Here is a 24,239-nt window from a genome sequence, read left to right as displayed (position 1 = left end):
GATACCTCGCTGGTAGTAGTGGTTGCCTCAACGGTAGTGGTGAAAGTACTAGAGGTGGTGGTCGTCACCTCACTGGAAGTAGTGCTGGTCATCTCACTTGTTGTAGTGGTCACCTCAGCGGTAGTAGTGGTTGTCGTCTCGCTGGTAGTAGTGGTTGATTCAACGGTAGTGGTGAGAGTACTGGAAGTAGTGGTTGTTGCCTCACTACTAGTGGTGGTGGTGGCCACCTCACTGGTAGTGGTAGTTGCCTCAGCGGTAGTAGTAGTTGTTACCTCACTCGTTGTCGTGGTTGGAGCAGTAGTGGTAGTCACCTCAGTAGTGGTGGTTGTTGTCGGAGAAGTCTGAGTTGTTACTTCAGCAGTAGTAGTAGTGGTCACCTCAGTGGTGGTTGTTGTTGTTGCCTCGGGAGTGGTAGTAGTAGTGGTCACCACTGCAGTAGTGGTAATGGTTGTTTCAGGGGTAGTGGTAAGAGTACTGGAAGTAGTAGTTGTTACCTCAGAAGTTGTGGTGGTAATAGGGGTTACCTCAGGAGTAGTAGTCGCAGTAGTAGTCACTTCAGTGGTTGTCGTTGTTGGAGCAGTAGTCGTGGTCACCTCAGAAGTAGTAGTCGTGGTCACCTCAGGAGTAGTGGTGGTGGTCACCTCAGTGGTGGTGGTGGTTGCGGGAGGAGTAGTGGTAGTAGTTGTTACCGCAGGAGTAGTAGTGGTCACCTCACTGGTAGTGGTCGTTGTTGGCTCAACGGTAGTGGTGAGAGTGCTCGTAGTGCTGCTGATAGTAGAAGTACTGGTGGTGGTTGTTGGCACCTCAGTTGTCGTTGTTGTCCCTTCCGTAGTGGTGGTAGTAGGGACTTCTGTGGTTGTGGTTGTCTCTACTGTCGTAGTGGTAGTGGTGGTAGAAGGCATCTCCGTAGTCGTCGTTGTCATTTCTGTAGTGGTGGTAGATGACACTTCTGTTGTTGTCGTTACAGCTGCTGTAGTACTTGTCAGTAACGGCGTGGTGGTGGTAGTTTCCTCGCTGCTGGTGGTTGTGGTGGTGGTGGTAGTAGTCGTGGTTGGTTCTTCTGTTGTTGTCGTTGTCCCTGGCGTAGTATTGGTTGACAATGTTGTAATGGTAGTAGTCTCCTCCGTCGTGGTTGTTGAGGTAGTGGTGGTAGTCAGTTCCGATGTAGTGGTAATGGTCGACTCCGACGTGGTAGCTGTAGGCTCCTCCGTCGTGGTCGTGGTGGTCACTACGGAGGTTGTTGTAGGTTCGGCGCTCGTCGTTGTTTCGCCTGCAGTAGTTGTCGTCGCCACAGATGTGGTTAAGCTCACGGAAGTGGAACTCTCGGTGGTTATCGTACTGGTCGCCACGCTGCTGATCGGGCTGCTCGGACTCGGAGAGGTAGTAGTAAGCGTGGAGCCGGGGGGCTCAGTCGTGGTTGATTCGGTGGTTGTGACAGGAGTGGTTGTAGTTGTGCTGGCTGTGGATGTTGTAGATGTTGTGGAGCTAACAATCGGTTGTACGTCTGCACAGATAGGTTAACGACATACACAACACTAGAGTCACGGAGGTAGACCACTTACCAGTTTGAATCAACGCGACAGGAGTAGCGCATCTGTCCCCTGGCAACAAGATGACGACCACGCCGCCCTCAGAGCAAAAGGAGACTCCACCATCCAGCTGGGTAACATTGTTGTCAGAAAATGACCACGCATTGAAGGCGTCGGGCAATGTAGGTGACCGGATCAATGCTGCGAATGAAGAGTTACTATCAGCGCCGACGTATTTACCATCCGACATCATTGGAGTGTGATCTCCCGCCGCAATAAAGTAAGCAGCAGTGTCTTTCGTGTCCACCAGGACAGCTATGTCTCTTTGATCAAATCCGATCCAGAGATTCGTTGCTTGGCGTTTACGACGTCGAGTCGAACTTGCTCCTGCGACCTGGATCAGGAATCCACTGGGTGCCGCGGCAGGTGTTGTTGTGACCGATGCGCTCGAGCTCGTCGTAGCACTACTGATGATGGTGGTAGTAAAGCTAGAGGCGCTGGAAGAAGATGCTGAAGACGCTGAAGACGCAGACGTTGCAGATGTTGCGGACGTTGCGGAAGATGCAGACGATGCAGATGTGGCCGATGATGCTGACGTTAGAGATGTGGCCGAAGATGCAGATGTGGCCGAAGATGCTGAGGTTGCGGACGACGCGGAAGATGCAGACGATGCAGACGTGGCCGAAGATGCAGACGTGGCCGAAGATGCTGAGGTTGCGGACGATGCGGAAGACGCAGAAGATGCGGAAGACGCGGATGTTGCAGATGATGCAGACGAGGCGGAAGACGCAGAGGTTGCTGAAGACGCAGATGTTGCCGAGGATGCAGACGAAGCAGAGGTCACAGAAGGTGCTGGAGAGCTCGTGGACTGCGAGATGGGTGCAGTAGTCTGTCCTGTGGTGGTTTCAGTAGTGGTGGTCGGCACAGACGAAGAACTGATCGTTGAAGTCACACTGGTCGACAGGGTGCTCGTCGAAGCGGTGCTCATTGACGCAGTACTAGTGAAGGTACTGCTGGTCGACGAGATACCGGTCGAGAAGCTGCTAGGAGACTCGGTGCTGGTCGTGGATGCACTAGTCAAGGACGTGCTAGTTGAAGGGTTGTTCGAGGAACTCGAAATATTGGTCGAACTGCTTGTGGATGTGGAAAGGGTGGCCGAGGTAACAACTGTAGTTGTCGAGGTTCCACTCTCGGTTGTCGAAGTACTTCCTTGGATAGGACCTAAGCCTGAGTTGGAGGTTGTGGATGAAGTACTACTAGTAATTGTAGTCATTGACGTTCCGCTTGCGGTTGTGGTAGTACTCCCCTGGATAGGTCCTAAGCTCGAGTTGGAGGCAGTGGTTGAAGTACCGAATGTGGTTGCTGACGTCTCACTTCCAGTTGTCGAGGTGCTTCCTTGGATAGGCCCCAAGCCCGAGTTGGAGGTAGTCGAGGAACTGGACGTTGATGCAGTCGTGGGAGTTGTCCAACTGGATGATTGTGATGTAAGGAACGTGCTACTCGTCGTCGAGGTGGAATATCCAACGGGCGAATCGGAAGCAGTAAGAGAAGAGGTCGCGGACGAAGAGCTTGCTGATACCGATGAGGAAGTCAGGGTGGCAGAGACAGTTGACGAGACCGTCCAATCTTGCCACCCGGACGGAACGGGAACAGACGTTGGCCTTGGCCCTGGGACCACGAATGGAGGGACTGTATATACAACAGTGGTGGTCACCGTTACCTCGAACTCGAACTTGGTTGGCCGTGCACATGATCGAGTGATCCAAGCGGTCCATTCGCGCTCGGGGACCGTGGTGACTGTCTCTGTGATTGTTGTCGTCACCGTACTGGGCCGGATCTCACCAACAGTGTACGTGACGATCCGCTGGGGGACGCGGATCGTCGCCGGAGGGGCGCGTTGAGGGAAGGCGAAAGTGTAAGTACCAGCAGCCACACTCGTCTGAAGCGAGCACACAGCCGACAGCGCCGAGGCCGAGGTCGGAGCTGGGTTGTAAAGCCAGGTCTCACTGTTCTTGCGACAAATGGTGCCACGTCGATGACGGCGGGTACACTCAATAACGTCGAGCACTTGTCGTTTCGCCCCTTTTGGCCCTTTGCAGGACTTGCAAAGGCCGCTTCCTTCGTAATTGGGAAGAGCTAGAGGGCCGATGTCCTTGAAGGGCGCACTCCACTCCTTGACAATGGTGGTGGCATCAATCACCGCAGTGGTAGCGGTAGCATTGCCATGCACAATCTTGGTGATCGGTCGCGTGTTTCTGATGATCTCTGAAGACCTGGAGATCAAAACAGGCTGCTGGGTCTCAGTTACTGTAGTGGCGGATGCACCGTCTAGGCAAGGAATCACGGTGGAGACGTATTCATAGGTGTGATATTGGTATTTGGTCGTGCACTTTCGCTTGATGCAGGCCGTTTGAGTCTTGCATGTCGACACAGGTTGGTACTGCTCAGTGACCGTGACGGGCGGTGGTGCGAGAGAAACCGGCGCAGCAGGACATGGGGTGATTGTTGCCAACGGCTGAACAGCATCCCATCCCCATCGTGGCTTCAGATCAGCTCCCTGGGAAAGAACGCATTCAAGCAGAATCACAAGCCACACCAGTGGCAGTCTCAGCGCGCTCATGGCGAATGGGCACTATCACGTTGGGCGATAGGAAAAGGCATGGAGAACAGAAACATTGTCATCCAGCCAGACTTATTATACAGGAGACACAGAAACCTACTATTCAGTAGTCAGGGAGGACGGGGCTGACACAAGCGAGATTGATCTCTGTTGATCCGGCATTGTAGCTCACATTGTTTGAACTGACGGACCCTCGCTTGAAGTCCGGTCACCTGAAGTTCGATATCAGCAATAACGCCAGCGAGGTAACAACGACACCGGCGATATACCAAGATACCAAGGCCTCAACCACCAGAGAGGGTAATCCCCTATAGGAATAGCCATGCATACCAAAGCATATAGCCTTATGTCATAAGAGATGAGCCCCTGCTGATGTCGAAGAAGGCTTTCTGCCCTGGCCATCTGCCATATCAACGTTGGCGTGACCCCTTCAAATCTCATTGGGGCGTTTGACGGCACGGGCGTTGAAGTTAAATGAAGGTTTCTGGGAGCCGCACACTTCCGAAAACTCAATTCCATTCCAGGGGTCTCATACCAATAGCCGACCGAACTCGCCGAGAATCCGAAAGGGAAGGGGGCTTTGACAGGCTGGTGTTGAATGACAAAACATCAAACTTGGGCAGTTCCCGAAATCCGAGCGTCCGGATGCTGGAGCAAAAAGACGTTGCGCAACGGTTGCGATACGAAACGGCCGGCAACCTCCGGGCGAGCAACTCCAAGCGAACAACGCCGTAGCCAGAGTTCACGCGCTTTCGGTGCGCACCGTCTCTTTGCGACCGTGGACGGGCCATGAGGGCCCCTTACTAGTGCCCATGTGGCAACCCGAGCGTTGTGTAACCCTGGACGGATGCGACTGAGGATACGGCGTATGAAGCAAGGTAGCCATGGTATGCAAGAGGCAGTAACTTACCTGTCGCTGTTGTCGGGGGGGTGAATGTGGTCGTCGGCGTCTTGCACCTGCACTGAACTTGAAGGCAAGAAGAAGTTCAAGTTGAGGTCAACGAAATGTCAAGCTTGGAGCCACCGAGCTGCCCCTGAATTGACTTGACCCAACAGGGCCTTAGCAGCACGTCATCTCACGCTGCTCCAAACACGCAACGTACTTGTGTTGCGCTAACTTGTTCTGACAGTCGCTTCGCCAAACTGGCACTTTTCCATCTTTCTTTGGAGCCACATCTCCCTTCACGACTACCATTATTTTGTTGTCGAATGCAGTGCCCCATGGCTAATGGTAGCACCAGCCCGTGCATGGCAAACCGGACTATCAGGCCAACATGTCACGAAAGTATCTCGCCATGTGACCCGAATCAACTGCTGAATGCCCTAGGCAACCCCCAGGCTGACAGTTAACCCCAATCTTACCAGCACTGGATCTACAATTCCCTCGACAACGCTGTGGCAGGATTGGTGCAGAGTCCGACCCTTTATCATAGTGGTCGATCGTTTCAGCGTGGGCCGCCTGCGCGAGGAGGCCCATTCACGTGTCTGTTACCACCATTCGCACAGCTTCGCCAACGACTCCCTCTGCCACTCGCGATTCCCTGCCCCACACAAGCACCAATGGCGACGCTGTCTTGTCCGTGGCTATCCAACTCAGTGTGTGGCCGTCTCCCTGACTGACTCGAAGTTCAGATGAGATGCATCTCAGTTAGGCGCTGCACAAGAGTTCAGGGAATGTACACTGTATAGTGTGGAGGCGCGCTTGAACCACAGAACTTGATAAAGATTGAGCGGGTCCAAGGGCACCGACTGCCTCACGCATACCAATAGTCCCGTCAACCCAAGTACATAGCATCCTGACGGTAACAGCAAGCCTCCCATCGCAACAAGCAGCCTACGCGCAAGGAGCTCCGATGCTTTCGAAGAAACCTCCCACGTGCGTCGCTTACGGGTGTCACCATGATGCTCCGCCGTCTCTGATGCCCCTCCCACAATGTCAAGTCCAACAACACAACAAAGGAGCCCACGGCTATGGCCATGGAAGTCAATAACGATAGCAACCGGACACTTCAGGGGCTTTTCTTTCAACGTTTGTACTGTCTTCCGGCAGGCTTACGAGTAAATCCATCATGGACGTCAGGAGAATGTCTTTTCCCAGGCTGGCGGCTCTGTGACTCAACGACGCCGAAAACATTTGAAGTACACTCCTGAGACCCCGGAAGCCTTTTCATTGATATCACACTATTGAAGGTTGACAGTGTACTTGCCGCTCTACTTATCACGTCTAATTGCTTCATGTTACTACAGGGCACCAGGTCGAGGCTGCTCATCAATCACTCGTGCATTCAACGTGATGGGTCGACACGGCGGCTAAACTAACAATTCACGACGGTCCGTCATTCCCCCGAGGCAGGGTTGAACTTTGTCGGGGCCTTACCAACTCTAAGCTTTCGGTCAACGTTCTCGAACAAGACGAACAGGTCCTTGTCTGAAGCACAACATGTTTGCTACATCATTAGCCCACGGGTGTACTTCGACTTGGTAGCACCTATTGCCACTCTGGACATCATGGGGTACGCGTCAGGTTGATTAAAATAGCAGAACGATACGCTTGGTCCCTAGAAAGGTTCCTCCGCCTGCCTCCGCCGCCTTCCTCCGCCGCCTTCCTATCTCCCAACAACGCCGGATACTTGACAAAACTGACGACGATCACATCATTTTTCACAAAGAAAGCAACACGCAACTACAGGATGGACAATCGCCCCATATCCGTCTCAACTTCATGCTCACGTTCAGAGTCATGTTCCATTTCAGAATCATGTTCGGAGTGCCCCTCCAACTCACTGTCCAAACCGTGATCATCAGCAGGGCCGCGAATCAATTGCAAGATATTCGGACCTTGCTCGACCTCCTGAAATGCCATGGTGCCATTGAGGGCAAATGCGACAGGCATGTGATGCAGCTTAAAAGGCGCCTTCATTGTAAGTCTGAAGACATCTCCAGTGGCGTATTCCAGGAACCAAACGTTGACTGGGAACAAGGTCACCGTGGCAGGACCCTCCCACTGAATGATTATGCCAGCCTTTGTGATGCCGCAGATATTCATGTCCAGGTCTTGGAAGACATTCAAGAGCAGATTCCCGATGCATGCGGCCTCCAGCGCCAAACGATCGCCGAGATATCCCTCAGATTCCACTGTCGCAACCTTCTCGCGCATCGTTAGAACAAGATACTCCCACTCAGGGAGATATCTCTCCGCCGTGGCTGGATCCATGTATCGCCACCTGGCAAAGTCGTGCAAGACTTGAGCCAAAGGAGCCATATATGGCTCCGCTCGATCTGCCAAGAATAAAGCCAGCTCCAGGTCGACCATCACAAACAACTCCCCTGTAGCATTACATATTTGGATTTGCACGGAAGAGAAGCTCCTCAACCACGGGACAATGTTTCTTTGCGGTGAAGCGGCCGCTGGAATGGCCCCAGCCCATCGCAAGATTCTCTGGTAGGTCATAGCCTCGTCGCGGTCGTAAGCTGCCCCTGTTGGAGGTAAATGCTTGCTGACACGAAAGAACGCTTGCAAGACCTCCCTCTGCCCAGGGACGTCAAGCCAGTCCACAGCTTGGCCTTGATCAGCTGGCGCAGCATGATTGTGCTCCAACTCATGGTCGTTGCCAGGATTAGTGGGTTGGGCGGTGGCACGCGTTCCCTGTGCGGCCTCCCCTTCCGGAGGCCCAGCCGGCACAGGTAGCATTGCCTCGGGCGGCTCGTCAGGGCGCGGGTCAAAGTGTTCAACCATAGGCATGGCCCCAATCAGGAGTTTCATGTTCGTCTCAGTCCACACGATTCTCCTCGTCCTTGGGGGCATGGCTGGGGAGCTGACGAAGATTGGATGTACTTCTGGTGGCTCAAGAGAAATATGTAAGGACCCACTTGGACAAAGAACGGCTACAATGGTGTAGTTACCGTGGGTCAAGAAATCAAATGTAATGGAAAGCAGCTAGGGATATGAGGTTTCTTTTCTTTTGAGAATGAAAAAGAGGAAGAACAACTGCTGAGGCAAGACTGCTTTTCAAAAGGCCCAACAGCTAGATATAGGCGAGCATTTGGGGGGCTCGACCAATATGCATGCCTTACTCCTTCAGGTCGTGGGAATGGTCGATGGAGCGACCGCAGCCACCCACTCACCGGACAATGTGCTGTTCACGGATGTAAAGTGGTGTGCTGGACGCCAGAGGCCTCGCTTACGGATATGATGCAGAGACCATTGGGCACCTAGGCATTGACTGCAGCATTGCTGCAGCAATGATTCGTCCGGGCAGACATTATCGAATGAGGATGACACTGTCTCATTCCTCAGTTCAGTGATGCAGCCATCCTGCTGCTCTTGACCAGGATTGAGGTGGCTTTGCAGGCGCTCTCGGCGCTGCAGACAGCAACCGGACTCAAGCAAGGGTGCATGTCGGCAGTGTTATTGCCAGCATTCTCATTCAATAGCTCGCCGTGCGGCACGTCCTGGTGCAGGGTGGGCCGTACTCGGACCGGTATGGTTATGATACTTGGAGGAGGGAAGCGGTGCCCTCTATATCGCTCGCCAAACGAAGTGTACTCCAACCGGTATAGGTCTGATCTCCTCAAGGCGGGGAAGCGCTGCCCATCGCGAAGCTATAAACTCTAATGGCTTGCATACGGCCCCTGGAGTCGGGTTGCTTCTCTCAGTGCTGGTGTGTCCATGTCCGCTGGCACTGCATTGCAGGAGCAGCAGGAGGAAGGACCGGGCTTGGAGTACAGCACACGGCAGCATTGCTCTGCTCATCCTGTTCGTACGTTCCATGCAAGGGAGAGAGAGGCGCAATAACTCGTGTTCGATCACTACTTGATCGCTAGCACAGTAGTTCCGCCAGACCACTGCCAGGGCCAGACACAGACAGTTTCCCGCGCGTCGGCCCCCCTCGCCTCGCTACAACCGAAAAGAAAGGAGCCTCTTTCTCTCTCGCATGCAGTGCCAGAGTGCCAGCGTCCCAGTGTGCCAGCGTGCCAGTGTGCCATACATGGGTGTGCAGCACACCCATGAACCAACAGTGAGTGGTTCTGGGTCTGGTTCTGGTTCTGGGTCTGGGTCTGGGTCTGGTTGTGGTTGTGGTTGTGGTGCCAGCTCTCATCGTTCTCAATTCCATCCAGAGAACCTTGTTGAGACCACTTGCTATTGGACATAAATCGGTCACTCCGAAAAACAAAGGATTGGCTCTCAGCTGCTGGCGCCTGATCCAAAAGTATGGATTTGCCAATAAGATTCTCTTTCCTCGTAGACGGGCGCTTAGAGGCGACCGAGGGGCCCGGACAGATGGCCTCCTCAAGACTTCAACCTGGTCTATCTCATTCTTCCTGGCGGCTGGGTAAACTGTGGATTTCCCCCTGCCTGTACTGTACTGCAGCAAGCAGGAGAGATGCACTGAAGCTGAGGGAGACGGCGGGATCATAGTCGATCGAAGTGGAGCAAGGTCCGAATTCCAGTTAAGTCACCACGATGCCATCCGCCTGGGAGAACATTCGGGATCCAGAGGAGCTGTCTCAGATGCAATTTACAGAGAGCCCACCACCATTGCAAGGCACCCACATGCGATGCGTGGTCCGGGAGCAAAACAAGCAGACCTCTCCCATCTCCGACGCCGACAACCCACCTCCCCAAATGTAGACAGGCGGTGACGGAGGCCCAAACCTCCCAGCTGCCTGGCTAAGTAGATCCACATTACCGACATTTTGGAAGGGGATAAGTAGTAATAGTGACTACCATGACGGCCCCCGAGATATAGCTTAGCATTAGGCCAAGCATTGGACTCTGAGATAGGTAGTCATTTGGAGACAGATAGTACGATCGTCATTATGACCCAGGAGACTAAGTTGTACTGCGAGCCTGAATAGTACAAGAAGTATTTGGTGACAAGAATATCAAGTCTCCTAAATAGCTCATGAAGGGAGCGACGATTGACGGGTAAATAATCATAGCATAGGCTCATACTCAATCCCCAGTTTGTCAGACTGGGAATACTCACATGAACCCTGACATAGCACAAAGCGTTCTTGAAGCCCCTCCATACCCGAGGAAAGAAAGCAAGAAGCTGTCATAAATGAAAGTCGAGAACCGCATTCTTTTTCCCAGCAAGCCTGCTGCCATTTTTCGCAAAGTCCGATGTAAAGCCCACCGGGTAGATAAGTGACCAACGCCCTTCATCATCCTACCATCGTTACATTCATACATCGGAGACTAGCCTCCTTGGATTGGCCGCTTGGGCTGGGCCCTCCTGTATGCACCAGTCGCCAAAGGGCCCCAGCGGTGAGCACTTGTACTCACAACCACCGTTCTGGGCCATGAGGCTGCTGATGCTCTGGATATACCACGTCGTTGCAGTATACTGGCTGTTTCTGTTTCCTTGGCGCGGGAGGGACAGCGTCAAAGGGTCGCAAGGTGCGGTTCATCTGTGGCAGCGCCGTCATTGGCATAAATCCTGGGGAGGCTCGGATCTCTCTCGACATCTTTGGGGCTTGCAATGCACCGGGAATTGTAGGTTCACCAAACGATCTGGCAGGCCGAAGTCGCTCTGGGGAAATGGTGTGGGTGAATGATGTAGCCGTGCGGAGCTGTTGGGCCGAGTTGGAATTGGAAAGATGGCGCTGATGATTCCATCCAGCGTTGGATTTCGGTGAGGTGTTTGCGCTCTCCAGCCTTGCGGCAGTCTCGCACACGAACTCGGTCGGCCGGCCCAGGTTACTGCAGAATGATATCCATTGGGAGAATGGCAGACTGCAGATTGAGCACGAAGTGGCCGTGACCTGAACAAAAAAAGGCATTCGTCAGACAACACTTGGTTACATGGCCTTTGTCAGGACAGCCTTACCACCAGGATTGTGCGACGCCAATGTGCCCAGATGCAGACTGCCACTAGGGCGGTGGCGATAGTCGCACAGCATAGACTGAGTCGAATCATGTCGAACCGATGTAGCCATATGCGCTGCGTACTGGTCCCCGACAGACAGTACAACAGCGAATATCCATACTCCAGGAACAGGTGGGCGAAAATGAAGATGGCGAAGGTCCCCATTTCGAGACTGCGCAGTGTCAGGTAAAAGTCGTGCAAGTTGCAACGTGAGAGGAGTTGGCCTCGAAAACTCACCCGGCTGCGGCACTAAAGAATCTTACACCGATTGCAACAGTGTTCACCACCACGGAAATGTGCTTCAAAATAGAGGTCTTTGGCGTAACCTTCGCTCGGGTCAACGACTATTGATATGGCTTTAGCGGCATCTCTTTTCAGGGCTCTCGGTCCTCTTACCTCACCGACCAGCAGGAGGAGTATAGAAGCAAGGATACAGAAGTCGATCCAAGGCCCATTGTGAGTCTGTTCAAGGAGGATTATGCTGGCCACAAACGCCACCAGGCGCAGAGAGGCCACGCAAAGTGTCTGCAAATCTCCGTTTAGCGATGTCTGGTCTTGCATGATGTTGAAGACGTCGCTGGCAAGGTGAAGGGAAGCACATGAAGCAGAGACTGCCAATAGGACCACATAATGATGGTCTTCGAAGGACATGTCCAGGGACATGTTTTCCGACTTTGATGCTATTAGCCATTGCAACCCTCTGGGGCTGGAACCGAATGGTACCTATGCTTAGTTCAACTTAAACGTCAACGTCGATGTCTGATGAAGTTTGGCGTCCTGTGCGGCCGCGTGGCAGTGGATGATTCGCGTGGTAAGCGGCAGCTTGTAACTGGCAGTTCTGGAAAGAAGTTGAGGAGACCAATTCAAGGTCAGAGCGTGGTGCTCAACATATCAATCACACTTGTTCGTGCCTGATAATGCCAGCCTTTCTCATTTCTCTTGAGGTGACACGATTTCCATGCAAGCCTCAAAATGAGTTGCAGATGGCGTAAGGCTGGAGGCGGAGATACGGTGCTCAGACATAAAACAACATACGTAAAGGACCTGCAGCGCAAAGGAGCACCATCCGCAGTCATGCACCGGACCTGTCAATGTCAGGATCGGATAGAGAGCCTAGGGTCTCGCTCCAAACCATTGGTGCAGCCCTGCCCTGAGACTGTCGTAGGAGACTGCTCCAGCACACCACAATGTCGACATGTCCGCTCAGCCTCTGAATGTTGACCACCATGAACTGGTGACACTCATATTCTCAGCGCGGGCTGGGACAAGCTGGGGTACATACCGTTTGGTGGCAGTCCGAGTCCCATGGGCCCCTTGGGAATCAACACGGGCAACCATGGAGTGTTGGCCTACCCTGGGGATGGGAATGAGACTGGGTAGCGCCACCACCAGCACTCTGCCGGGCTCCAGTGGTATTGCGGTTCAATCCTTGTCACCTGAGTTCGGACTCTCCCAGATTGACAGAGGCTATAGGTGATGTGCTCCAGCGAGGCATGTGCACCAGTGCTTTTCGATAGTAAGCCTGATATGGATCCGTAGGCAGCCACAGAGAGCTTCGGAAGGACTCGTCAAACTGCGGATCTCAATCGAAGTTGCGTTCATGACCAGATCGCTGAGGGATCACCACTCATTGCTCAACGTTGCTTTCGTGGGAACAACTAGCTAGACTTCCAGCTCGTCGGAGAACTTTGCCACCGAACCCGGCGATCGCAGATCTAATGCTGCCGCTGGGCTCGAGCAAAACTTCGGATCTGTCGCCTGGAGGAAGAAGGATTGTCGGATAGGACGCCCTGGTCGACTAGCCCCTCAGCGCAATCCTCGCCTCACTAGTACGTGGGATGGCATGGCGTCCCGTTTCCGCGGGGCGAGGCGCGTCTTGCAAATCCTGGCATTCAGCTTTTCCGGCGCGAGGGGCAGGGTTATATTGTTTCAAAATCCTGGAAAGATAACGGGGGTTGTCACAGCTGAACTCTGGGAGGCGTTTGTGAACAGTCAAGCTCGCCATTATTAGCACTTTTTACAACCTCCTGGGAAGGACGCCGCATGATTTGGCGTAATGGCTTGGGGTTGTCTCCCACCCTGGTCAACTTCAGCTGAACGGAACCATGATCATAAATTTACCAACAATTGAGGCGCACACTAGACCAGCCGGTCTCTCCATGAACCCTTGCAGCCTCACCCATTCACGACTCTCAACCGATCCTTGCGTTCCCTCACTACCAGGTAGATGCCTACAGTGACAATGTTTCACCGCCAAATGCCGCACCGTTACAAGCTCATCGCAATGGAAGTCGAATGGTCATCGCTGGCTCCTTGTTCCGTTGCCCGGCTGAAGGTCCCCTCCGCCTCCGTGTTTGTGCTTCAAGTTGACTGCGACGTTACAGTAAGTCGGACGAGGTATGGGAGTGGGCAATAAATTGTTTCTGCTGTTTGAAAGAGATTGGAACGCAGAAGTTCACCAAAATAGTCGAGGCCAGTGGTGATCTATGCTGATTATCTACCCGACTACTGTCCTCGGAGTGGGCGCACGGTGGAAGCGAGTCCCCGCGGCTTCCTGTACGTTCTCAGCCTTTCATGGCCAACCCCAAGTGGTAGCTTTCCCATCCTTGTTTTCTGTCCTTGCCTGCGTCCTCTATCACCACCTGCGATATCTCCAGCGAGCGAACCAACCCCTCCTTTGTGCGCCTCAACTGTGTTGCGGCAACGGTGACTTCGAGGTGCATCATCCAGACCATGGCTAAGGGACACTACTACCTTTTTGCCTACATGAATACTGAACTGTTGGTACATGGCCGTACTGGACAGAGTGATGCTTTCATGCTCCGAGAGACAGGAACTCGGGGGTCCAGAGCAGCCAAAACGTACTTTCTATGTTTGCATACAGTACGTAATGCCTATGTACACAATTCTCTTCCACAATCGGCCATAGGATTTGAGAGAACAGCACTTCCCGTCCGCTCAGTGGCACTTAAGCTCAATGCCGGTCAGCTAGTAGCAATGTGGGTGACCAATTGCGAATCCTCACTGTCGATTGTTTTTGCCCGATCTTATGTTTTTGGACCACCCAGGGGACAGAGAGGAGACTCTTTATGAAGACTCGAGAAGTCATCAAACTAAGCAGGCACGGCATTCAGCACCGTGGATGCTTGCATGTGTACGCTTCAACCAATTTCGCCATGGCAACGAAAGCTTCTTCATAATCAGTTTGGATCCTATCAATTCAGCGATCAATTCTGTCGTGGGGCTTTCATCCTTTGGCGTTATATTTGTCATTGAAGGCATTCACAGCTACATGTAAGGTTAGCTGGAGAACTCATGCCTGCTGAGCAAATAACAGCGGATTGTACTTACCAATGGCGATTTGCTTGTATAGCCAGTTCCGGCTGCCTTCGTCAGTGACAGGAATGAATGGCCCGTTCGCTCCTCCCTTGAGTCCAATGCTTATGCCTGTTCTCTCCTTGCTGATTGTTTGCACATCCGTCAGTTTGACATCCCACTCCATCCGGAGCTTCTTCGTCCGGATCATGAGAATGCGGTTATATGTGACCATGACCATCATATCCCGGCCCTCGAGCTCCAAGTGTGCAATGTAGTCCTCGTTGAAGTATTTCCCATCGTCGCAGGTCTTGAGCCAGAATTGTCCAAGGGCCTCACGCTGGGAATATGGCCGAACAATGCCATCCATGCCAATGAAACGAGTGAGCCGAACTCGATCGAGTCCCTCGGCATCAAAGACCGTGGTGGTGTTTCGCACACCTTCAGCCACATTGGACGCCAGGTCGAAGGCACCAATTGCAGGCTTTGTAGCTAGGCCAAGCACCCCTTTGCCAACACCTTTGACGAAACCAAGGGCGCCTTCCTTCTCAGCTCCTTCAAGAGGATGTCTTGCCAGGCCGCCGATACCGCTGGCTAGACTTGAAGCAAAGGCATTACCGCCTGCAGTGACCCCGTACAGTGCGTGCTTGGGACGATTCCGACTTTTCGACATTCGCCTTTGGTCTTGGAACTCCTTGTCCATTGTTGCCGCTGCAAGTCCCTTGGACATGGAGCCGGTGAACTTGGCCATGCTGTCACTAAATCCAAAGACGGATTTCTTGACAAAGCTACTTGCGCCCTTTGCGATGCCGACCCCAAGTTCCTGAGGTCTGTCCGTCATGACCAAGCCTTGGTATGGTTCGTAGAAGATGTCAGCAACCCCAGAACTGACACTGTTGAATAAACCAACAGGATTGCCCAGGAAGTCTGCTGATCCAAGAATGATGTGGACCTGCCGAAGTACCTCTTGAGTGTAATGGTTTTGAATGTTTGCGATCAAGGCTGGCACCGATATTCTTGCATTTTCCAGCATGAGGGCGTTCAGCTTAATGGGAGCGTCGTTCACGTTGCCAATCGACATTGTCATGACATTCACGAAGAACATCAACGGACTGTTGACGAATGTGTCTTCGGCATTGACACGCTCCGTCCTCACGAAGGACAAATCCAACTGAATTGGCTGTAGATGAAGTAGCTCGAAGTAAACGTCTTGTCCTTGTTCTTCTCGAGTAGGCTCTGGCACATCTAGATCCTCATCGCATAGCCTGCCCTCCTTTTCCTCGGCCCATGATGCGCCAGGGACCTTCAAGAAGTCAAGCATAGCAAATATAAAGTCCTCGTCGAGTTCGATAGTGATCTGTTGCAAAAGTAATGTGGCATACTTTATGTATAGGACGCCATAGGAATCATCTTTGACCCGAGTAATCATCGTATGGAAGATAGGATGTGCCTCCATTTCTCTGCCGGTCTTGGGGACCACACTTGGGTAGAGCAAAATTGGGAAAATGCCGCCGTAGAGTTGATTGTCAATCTGGATCCATTTGACGGTGGCATTCAGTGTTTGATACAGCCTGGAGTCTCCGTACTTGAGCTCGATCTCTCGGAAAGTAAGATACATGAGCTCTTTGAGTTTGCTGTTGACGAGTGAAATCCCGATGCCAGCTAATCGAAGTTCAGCCTTGAAATTGATCTCGGACTCGATCTCCTTGACCTCGAATCCCTGATTGAGGCTGGTCTGCGAGGCAGTGCTCTGGCCGGTCCTTTGCTTATACAATGACTTTGATGGCTTATAGTTGGAAAGAACGAGTGTTTGCGTTGGGCCGTCCGCAACAATGTTGACGTCGATGACTTTTGGAGGACTACCGGGTTGATCGGGTGGCAGCTTGATAGGTATCAAGTTGCCTATTTCCACCAGCTTCACATATCTCTCTCTGCCCCGGGCTGTAAGGACAAGTTCCTTGTTCTTAGAGGCAGGGTAATCCCAGGCGTACGGCATGATGCTTCGCGGTGGAAGTTTGTACCGAATAGGCTTCCAGCCGCTGCCTTGGTCTTCTTCTTCATCTTCTGCAATGTTTGGATTGGCCTGGAAAAACAAAAACTCGGTGTCACTTTCATTACGCATCGAGAAGGGCCAATGTTTCGTCTCAATACTGAAGTGCAGGAATAAGGTTGCATCTTCGAGAATGATCTCGACTCGAACAAGCGTCTGTCTCTGGCCGTGTTTAGCGAGTTTGACGTGGGTCATGCCGACGTTTGAAAGGTTGAAAGGTGCTGACCACTGGTTGTTCACTCCAGGAAAGCACAGGCAAAGTTGTTTCTCTGGTGTCTGGCGCATAAAATAGATGGGAAGGAGGTCGTTGTGCTTCATCTTCCAAACCTCAGAAGATCCAGGCTCGCGCAATTCCAGGTCCTCTCCTATCTTGTTCTTGAGCACAAAGCGAGGCGCCACAGTCACCACCTTAGTCAGGTTGTACTTGCCCTCTCCCTCAGCGACAGAAACGCCAACATGCAGCTCGGATTTCCCGGTTGAGGCGGGCAAGACAACCTCATAAGCACTTCCAATAGCGTCAAAACTCTGTGGCTTGCTCCAGCTGGAGTCACCAATCTTGAGCAGAGACCGATTTTTGCGGTCATCGGTGGCATAGGAATACAACATTGGAAGAGCCTTGCCTTTACCTGAGCTTGTTCTCGTGCCCTGGGATGACACGGCGCGCGATGACCCGAAGAATGCCTTGCTCTGCACGCTCATGTCAAGCCCAGTTTTGTTCAAGAGGACATATGGGCTATAAATCGAGACCCTAAAAGCACCTCCACTATTCTTGATGTTGGTATATTGAAGCTTGAGCCTGAGTTGTGCACCATTCTCATCTTTCAACAAAACTGATTTCTCACGGCGGAAGTCTTCTTGAGTATCGTTGTTGATTATCGCAAAATCGCTTTGTTTGAAGGGGCTGTCTTCAATATCAACACTGAGGAGAAGCAGGTGCGAAAGCTCAACCACGTGGACCGGACTCACGCCTCCCTTGCGCAAGAAGTTGGTCCAGTCTTTCTTCGTGTTCCTGTCATAGATCCTGTATTTGAAGTCGTAAGGAAGAAGATTCTGTACTTCGACGGGGGCGGATATCTGGATCCTCATGTAGGGATAATTCTTTGTTATGGGATCTCTAGGGTCATATGACGCGTGCATCTGGAAGAAAAATGGAGGTGACCCATCTCTGCTCTCTGATTCGCATGTTATCGTCCTTGTAGATCTTTTGAGGAGATCTCTCCAGACAAGTTGTTCGTTGGACCATCCATAACCAAACCCTTGGTCTGGACGGACCAGGAGAGAGTGGACATAGGCCGCGCCAACCGGAGCAGGCTTCCCTTCACCAGGAGGTATCTTCTCGATCTTGAGAAGATTGCCGTCATTAGGAGAATAGACTCCGACTTCAATCGGTATCTGGGTTTTGTTTTCAACAAGCAGTGGTGAGCGGAAGGTGATGTATTTGACATTGTCAGCTCCCAATCTCACTTCCACGAGCATTCGGTGCTGGACATTCTCCTTTTTGGGTTTCAGGTTGTAGAGCGTTTCACCTTCGCGGATCACAGGTATGCGGCTGATGCTATCGAAACCGCTCCCTTCCAGTTTAACACCTACAAGACCGGCATTACCTTCGGGTGAGAGGCTTTCTCGCATTGATGTTGCGTCTTCGAAGCGCCATGGATACTCTTCTCCATCACTTAGCTTGGCAGCGGCCGCAGTGTCACTTCTCTCGTCTGCCCATACGCTGAGATCAAAGCCTGTATAATTGCGGATGCGATATGGTGCGTCCGCAACACGTGGTTTGGACAGGATATCCTCATCTGTAGAGAGAAAGTTGAAGGACTTGGAAGCTAGGGCGACTGTTGCTGATGTTATCGTGAGCTCCATTGTCTTATGAGAATAAAGCTCGACAGACATCACTTCAGGATGAAGCTGCTTTGACACGTGAAAGCCCAGCTTCCATGGTTCGATAAGAGGCTCCCATGCCGACTTAGAGAAGTTGTATACATTGATGAAAGTGTCAAATTTTACGTCGGCCGTCATGGCACCAGACCAGTCGCGGACATCGACGTCAAACTTTTTCACACTCCAGTCAAGCAGTGGAAGTTCATGCAAATCGCCAATCAACACTACTCGTATTCCGCCAAATTGAGCGACCAGTTCTTCCCTGCTCATGACCACTGACTTTCTTTTCGGGGAGTGCTTTGCCTCAAGCTTCGATATCGATTTTGATCTCTGGGTTTTCTTCGCTGTCATAGTCGTCCTGCCTGCCGTTGATTTCCGCCTGGTGGATGGCGCCTTGGAAGACCCTTTGACTTCCTTCAGTTTCCGTGGTTCCGAATCTTCCTGCATCTTCGGCTGCGGCATTGTAGATGATGCTTTGCTGATAATCTGCATGACGAGTAGAATGTCACGCAAAGACAACCGGAGCACGAGCGGTTCAACGTCGATGTGGATGGATGTCAGAGAGGAATCTCTGCCAATGGTACGCCTGTCCATCGACATTTGAATACTGAAATCGTCAAGGATCCTCAAACGGCTTGTTTCAAATTTGTCCATGCGACAAAGAAACATTCCAACCCTTGTTATCTGCAATGTCGTCGCATTTTGCTGAGATACCAGGATTTCCTTGGTCCCCAAGACAATAGCTTCGGTGTTCGAGATAGTTGGGTTGGCGATCAAGATGACCTGGGCATCCACTATGTTGACACGGAATGAGACGCTCATTGGAGAATCAGTTTTCGACTCTTCTGGTAGAGGAGTGATACTCCTCTGTTCTTCCTCGTTAGAGGTACTCTGCTCAGCATCATCGGACAATTCCTCCACCTCCGCGATTTGTGGAGGCTCGTCTGATTGCAGTGCAGTGTCAGCAAAGGCCTTGAGGGCAAAAAGATAGTCCAAAGCAACGATGATGCGCGGACTGTCAATGGTCAACATGACAATCATGTGCCTATCGTCGCCGCCGGAAATCGACGCGCTAGCCATGAACTGCTGCTGGACGTCGCTATTGATCAGCGACATAATCTTTCGGAATTTGTTGGTCTCCTTGGAACGACTATCGCGAATGGAGAACGAATGGATGAGAAGTTCTGCTTCCAAAGCGCCATCACTCAGCATCCGCAGCTTGACATTCGTTTCGTTCAGTGAGAACTTCGAGATGCTGGCAGCCTCGAAATTGTCCAATGGTTGATCTTCTGAAGCGAGGATAAGTTCGAGTCCTACCATGGGGGCCTTGAATACAATGTTCACTTTTGTCCAGACTTTATCGCTTGAGCCGAGCTCTGGACCTTGAAAAGATGGATGTGACACTTCTTGCGACGGGCGCTTTTCCGACCTTGGTGTCGCAGCAGATTCAGACGTTGTTTCAGGCAATTCCTCGGCAATCTCCTCTTCCGATTCATCCTCTGTGGCAAAAGCCGCAGGGATAGTTTTGGACAACTCCATCAAAAATTTGAATTGAGTCTGAGAGACTCGGAGATTGATAGGCGACAGGCTGCCGTCGACCTCCAGATCTGGCCTCTCTAGACCAGGCTGGTGTTCTAGGTATCGAATTCTGAAGTCGACGTCCACCTCATCAATCATTTTCAGCTCTTCTGACCTCCCATCCTCGTAGTGAAACTCCGTCGTCAGACGGATATGTCGGATACCTGCCGTCAGCTTGTTAACCAGAGGTCCGCCCTGTTGTCCTTGGATGCCAACGAATTTGTTCTTGGCGTATATTTCACCCAGGTAAGCCGTCAGGAGATCCCGAGGACGATCATCAACCATGGCTCTGGGAAAGACAACGATCGGGGTTTTGATCAACACGTCAAAGTGCATTTTCTGAGCACTCTGCTGGACCTGACTGGCTTGCTCTGCCGCAGCTTGTCTTGCCGCGTTGAAGATAGCTTGCATTTTACCGAACTTCACTCCGAACTCCATGATCTTCCGGAAAGGTTCTTCGAGGAAATTGACTTTGATAGAACCAGAACGCAGGTAGATCCCAGAGTCATAGCCAGGGTAGTCCTTCCGAGATGAATCGAATGTCTGGTACTTGAAGTCGGCCAAGTCGTCCCCCTCTATCGCAATGAGCCGGCGTAAGGGCGAGTCTTCAGGCGCTCCTTGGTTTATATCATCCACCAAAGACAGACTTCCGAGTCTTGCTTTGACTTGCATGGTGCCTGCGTCCAGGAAAACTCCAACATCACCGGAGTTCAGAGACAATGTTGCCAGTCTCACGCCATCGTTGTTTAGGATCAGCGCGATACTAGTCAATTTGGCCTTGATTCTGATCTTATCAGCCTGCGGTGGGGCTTGTGGGAGACTATCGACCGAGTCTTCCTGTGCAGTGGCCTTTCCCTCTCCTTCAATGGCGCCAGCTTGTTGCGAAGCGGGTGCAGCGAATGTCGTGAGCACAAAATCGAGAAGCGTCAAGAGGGTTCTTCTCGTCACAATAACATTGATTGTGGAGACAGAGACATCTAGATTGGTCACAATACCCTCATAGGTAGATTTGAACTCAGGGGACTCCGGGTTCACCTTGACGAATTTGACATTGAACAAATCCTTATCCTCCTCCGCCTTGAAACCCTTGGAGGAAATAATCTGCTTGAATTCCGGCAAGGGGGCTTGTTCAATATGATCATCGACGGTCAAAGACTTCAGAAGAACCTCTGCCACCATATCGTAAGGACGAAGGTAAAAATTGAAAAAGAAATGTTCCGCAACCAGCTCAACCAACAGCTGATCTGGTTTCTGTCCGTCGGGATCGGCCTTGTACAAGGACGCCTGCAGTTTCTCCACCGTAAAATTGATTTCAAAGTTGCGTTGATGGATGTTGGCGGGCGTCTCGGACTTAATAACTTGCTTAGACGGCGCCTCCTCGGAATCAGACTCGGGGTCAATGATCGGTATATTTCTCATCTCAAGTAGTTGGACGGATTTTCTCTTGACTTTGGGATCTTCGACAGATTTGCGTGTTTCCGGTTCATCAGCCCGGCCATTTGCCCTTGAGCTGTCATCTTCGAATTTGGGAACGGCCACGTCCAGCAGTCTCATGAGGTTTTTGTATTTCTTATCTGAGATTGACGCATGAAGAACAGGCATCGTGCCAGAGACACGAATCTTCGTAATGTCAGGAGCCTTGGGAACAATCGAATTCTCGAGCAAGAAGGCCATGTTTATGCGGTCAATGATGTGCAGGCTCTTGGAGGGGTCGGGATTCTCTAGTTGTGCTCTCGTTGCTTGAATCCCTGGCCCAATGAGGACTTGTGTTGAGTCGAGCTTGAGGTGAAATTTGTCGTACATCAGCCTCTCGAGATGTTTGAAGTCTTCCTCCGTATATTGCTGTCTTTGTTTGGCGTGTATTTCCTGCATCGTCTCCTTGTCCACCAGCTCGCTGTTGAGACTCACGTGACCTGCATCCAGTATCATGCAGAGTGTACTCTCCTCGGTGATGCTCTCCGGAATGATAAAGATGGGAGCCTGGATGTCCAGATTGGCGTTGATGGTCTTGTGTTCTTCTAAAGCGAACTCGAGACTGGCTCTAGTCTGTTGGCGGATTTCTTCGACAGTGGCGCCAGCTGTTTCCATCAAAGCGCCAATCGATTCCATCTGGCGTTCCGGTGGTTTGAAGAATTTGGCTATCTCGACCACAAACCTTGGGTTGTGGATGAATTCGAGGCTCTTCACCTTCAGCATCACTTTCGTGTCTGCGCTTTCGTCCAAAGGGTTGTTCTCAAAAACAAAATGGAACAGGCTACTATCAGCGCCTGGAATTTCTGAGGGTTCTGGACCGGCATCACTGTTGTTGTCCAATCCACCCTCTTCTGCCTGCGCTTCTACCGGCTCGTCTTTCGGCTGATCCTCTACGCCCTTGACTTTGACGATTTGAGGGAATAGAGTGCCCTCAGTCGTCCCGTCATACACGCGAAACCCGCCAAGAGCAAGTTCGGCCATCATGGAGTCGGGACGTTGAAGCGCTTTTGCGCTGAAATTGTCGAAGACGAGTTGAAGGATTTCATTTGCTTTACCGTGAGGGTCCCGTTTCAGAGTGAAGCTCCCTGTCCTCAGGCTTGATTCCACTTGCAACTTGATGGTTTCCCGTGGCAAGTCCACGCTGTCCGCAATCGCTTTCTTCTCATCCCAGTCGATGGCCTTATAAAGCTCTTTGAGCTGTTCCTCAGTCATTCCTGCCTGGTCATCACCTTGATTATCTTCAGGTTTGGAGCCCCAAATCCAAGCAGACCAGGTTTGCTTTTGGGCTGGCTTTTTGACTCCAATGTCCTCCTTCCTTAGCTGGCTACGGGCGAGAGATCTCCAGAAACGCAGATCTTCGTAGCTCAATTTGTGCTCAAGGTCGTTCAGGTCTTTTGTTTCCTGCTCTGTTAGCTTTTGCTCCCTCTTCTTTTTCTTGAAAAGTTCAATATATCTGAGTCTCATGTCTCTGCGCTCTTTGAAGTATTCCCAGGTCCACTTGCGGTTGCGATCGTGGATCTTGTTCAGCACAACTGTTCCCGCAAATTTCAGCCATGCTCTAGGATCTTCCTTAGGACTCTTATCAGGCTGATCCTTCTTGAATTCGTGATGCCTCACAAAGTAATGCATGAGGTCCACAAGCATCAAAGCATCACGATACTGATCTTCATCAAGGATAAAACCGAGCTCCTGAAATAGAAGGCGAGCTTTTATCTTGGGTCGATCCAGTCTTCCAGTCTTGTCCATTTCAATTCCAGCACGCCCGCTGACTGGCTTCAGGAGATATTGGGAGCTGCCAGTATCTTCAATACCTTCCTTGAACTGCCTGATCATCTCATCTTTATCAAGCTGCTGGGCATCCGCACCCACATGGCCTCCTTTTCCGGTACCGAACAGTTCTGCGTCGCTGTTCCAATACAGTGCCAAAGAATTCAGCACTGCGAGTTTATGAGTCGTTCCGGAAGTGGATTGAATGAATGTTGGCCGCCAATCTGCGTCGGTACTCACCGCGCTCATCTCTTTCAGCGTGAACCCGACCGCAAAGGGATGGCCTGGCGTTGCTATTGAATCCTCATAACGGATGTGAACATTTTTGATGCTGACTTGAAGGTTGTCGACAATAGCAGTGACCAAGCTTTGCGTGAAAGACTGATTCTTCTTCTGCTCCTCTGGACTCATAGCCTCGGTGTTTCGTTCCTTCAATAGCTCGGCGCTCTCCAGTTTCTCCAGCTTGACAGCCACTGCCCGTCTTTCTTCCTCCTCCGGGTCATAGTCATCTTCCTGCTTTGGCGCAGAGAGGAGGAACACATCTTCGATGTTTACCTTGACGGGTTTGCCTCGTAGATTGGACCAGGGGATTTGTAAGGTCAACTCCCCTAGTCGACCTTCGACTACGTTGATTGGCAAGTGTAACTGGTCAAGAGCTTCTCGCCGGAGCTCAAGATTTCGGAGCTTGACATCACCGGACCAGATGCCGACATTCAATTGCTTTGGGTCAAAGTTCTTCACATACATGCCCAGGAAGCGATTGAGGAGATTAGCAACCAAGCCCTCCAACATCTTGGCTGGCTCCGGCCGTTACCCAGGCGGGGATCGATCAAGGCAACTACCGCACAGTCGTCCACATAAGGACGTCGTATTATGTCAACTTTATGATGCAGTGAGGCAGAACTCGGTTGGCGCCGATGCCCTGGGAGCGAGAAGTTGACGCGTAACGAGCTTGGGCCAAGATCAAAGCCGCACAGCCACTGTGGCGTGAAAGTAGGTAGCTGCGGTCTTGAGGTGTAGGATAAACGGTCTTCCACAACGGGATGTGAGAGACAACACTAGGGGGTAATAGCAGGTCTGTGAGATGCGGTCAAAGTAATAGAAGGACGACTGGAACCCCCAATGGTGATTTCATCTATCACAAGATGCTGTGG

General features: G+C 51.8%; 6 protein-coding genes across 6 annotated transcripts, besides 1 other annotated feature; 1 reads left to right on the top strand and 5 right to left on the bottom strand.

The window, feature by feature from the left end:
• Nucleotides 1-1,612: 1,612 nt before the first annotated feature.
• Nucleotides 1,613-2,933, top strand: HMPREF1120_08870 (uncharacterized protein; the record flags this gene model as incomplete). Its single annotated transcript, XM_009163140.1, has 3 exons — nt 1,613-1,786; nt 1,874-2,689; nt 2,910-2,933. The coding sequence occupies 3 exons, from the start codon at nt 1,613-1,615 to the stop codon at nt 2,931-2,933; spliced, it is 1,014 nt and encodes a 337-aa protein (XP_009161388.1).
• A 92-nt stretch (nt 2,934-3,025) lies between these two features.
• HMPREF1120_08869 (uncharacterized protein) lies at nt 3,026-4,149 on the bottom strand (the record flags this gene model as incomplete). Its single annotated transcript, XM_009163139.1, has 2 exons — nt 3,026-3,218; nt 3,263-4,149. 2 exons carry the CDS (start codon nt 4,147-4,149, stop codon nt 3,026-3,028), a joined length of 1,080 nt encoding a protein of 359 aa, XP_009161387.1.
• A 2,683-nt stretch (nt 4,150-6,832) lies between these two features.
• Nucleotides 6,833-7,954, bottom strand: HMPREF1120_08868 (uncharacterized protein; the record flags this gene model as incomplete). The annotated part of the gene is made up of 1 exon (XM_009163138.1): nt 6,833-7,954. One exon carries the CDS (start codon nt 7,952-7,954, stop codon nt 6,833-6,835), a length of 1,122 nt encoding a protein of 373 aa, XP_009161386.1.
• A 2,480-nt stretch (nt 7,955-10,434) lies between these two features.
• HMPREF1120_08867 (uncharacterized protein) lies at nt 10,435-11,186 on the bottom strand (the record flags this gene model as incomplete). The annotated part of the gene is made up of 2 exons (XM_009163137.1): nt 10,435-10,917; nt 10,983-11,186. The coding sequence occupies 2 exons, from the start codon at nt 11,184-11,186 to the stop codon at nt 10,435-10,437; spliced, it is 687 nt and encodes a 228-aa protein (XP_009161385.1).
• Nucleotides 11,187-11,254: 68 nt separating this feature from the next.
• Nucleotides 11,255-11,684, bottom strand: HMPREF1120_08866 (uncharacterized protein; the record flags this gene model as incomplete). Its single annotated transcript, XM_009163136.1, has 2 exons — nt 11,255-11,365; nt 11,418-11,684. The coding sequence occupies 2 exons, from the start codon at nt 11,682-11,684 to the stop codon at nt 11,255-11,257; spliced, it is 378 nt and encodes a 125-aa protein (XP_009161384.1).
• A 2,070-nt stretch (nt 11,685-13,754) lies between these two features.
• Nucleotides 13,755-14,114: a sequence feature (Protein overlapping with rRNA (HMPREF1120_08865, EHY60922.1) was converted to a misc_feature.).
• Nucleotides 14,115-14,268: 154 nt separating this feature from the next.
• HMPREF1120_08864 (uncharacterized protein) lies at nt 14,269-23,877 on the bottom strand (the record flags this gene model as incomplete). The annotated part of the gene is made up of 2 exons (XM_009163134.1): nt 14,269-14,309; nt 14,373-23,877. The coding sequence occupies 2 exons, from the start codon at nt 23,875-23,877 to the stop codon at nt 14,269-14,271; spliced, it is 9,546 nt and encodes a 3,181-aa protein (XP_009161382.1).
• Between the last annotated feature and the right edge of the window lie 362 nt (nt 23,878-24,239).

Source organism: Exophiala dermatitidis (genome assembly GCF_000230625.1).
Source record: "Exophiala dermatitidis NIH/UT8656 unplaced genomic scaffold supercont1.8, whole genome shotgun sequence".
Lineage (NCBI taxonomy): Eukaryota > Fungi > Ascomycota > Eurotiomycetes > Chaetothyriales > Herpotrichiellaceae > Exophiala > Exophiala dermatitidis.
This window is presented reverse-complemented; position numbering and strand designations above follow the sequence as displayed.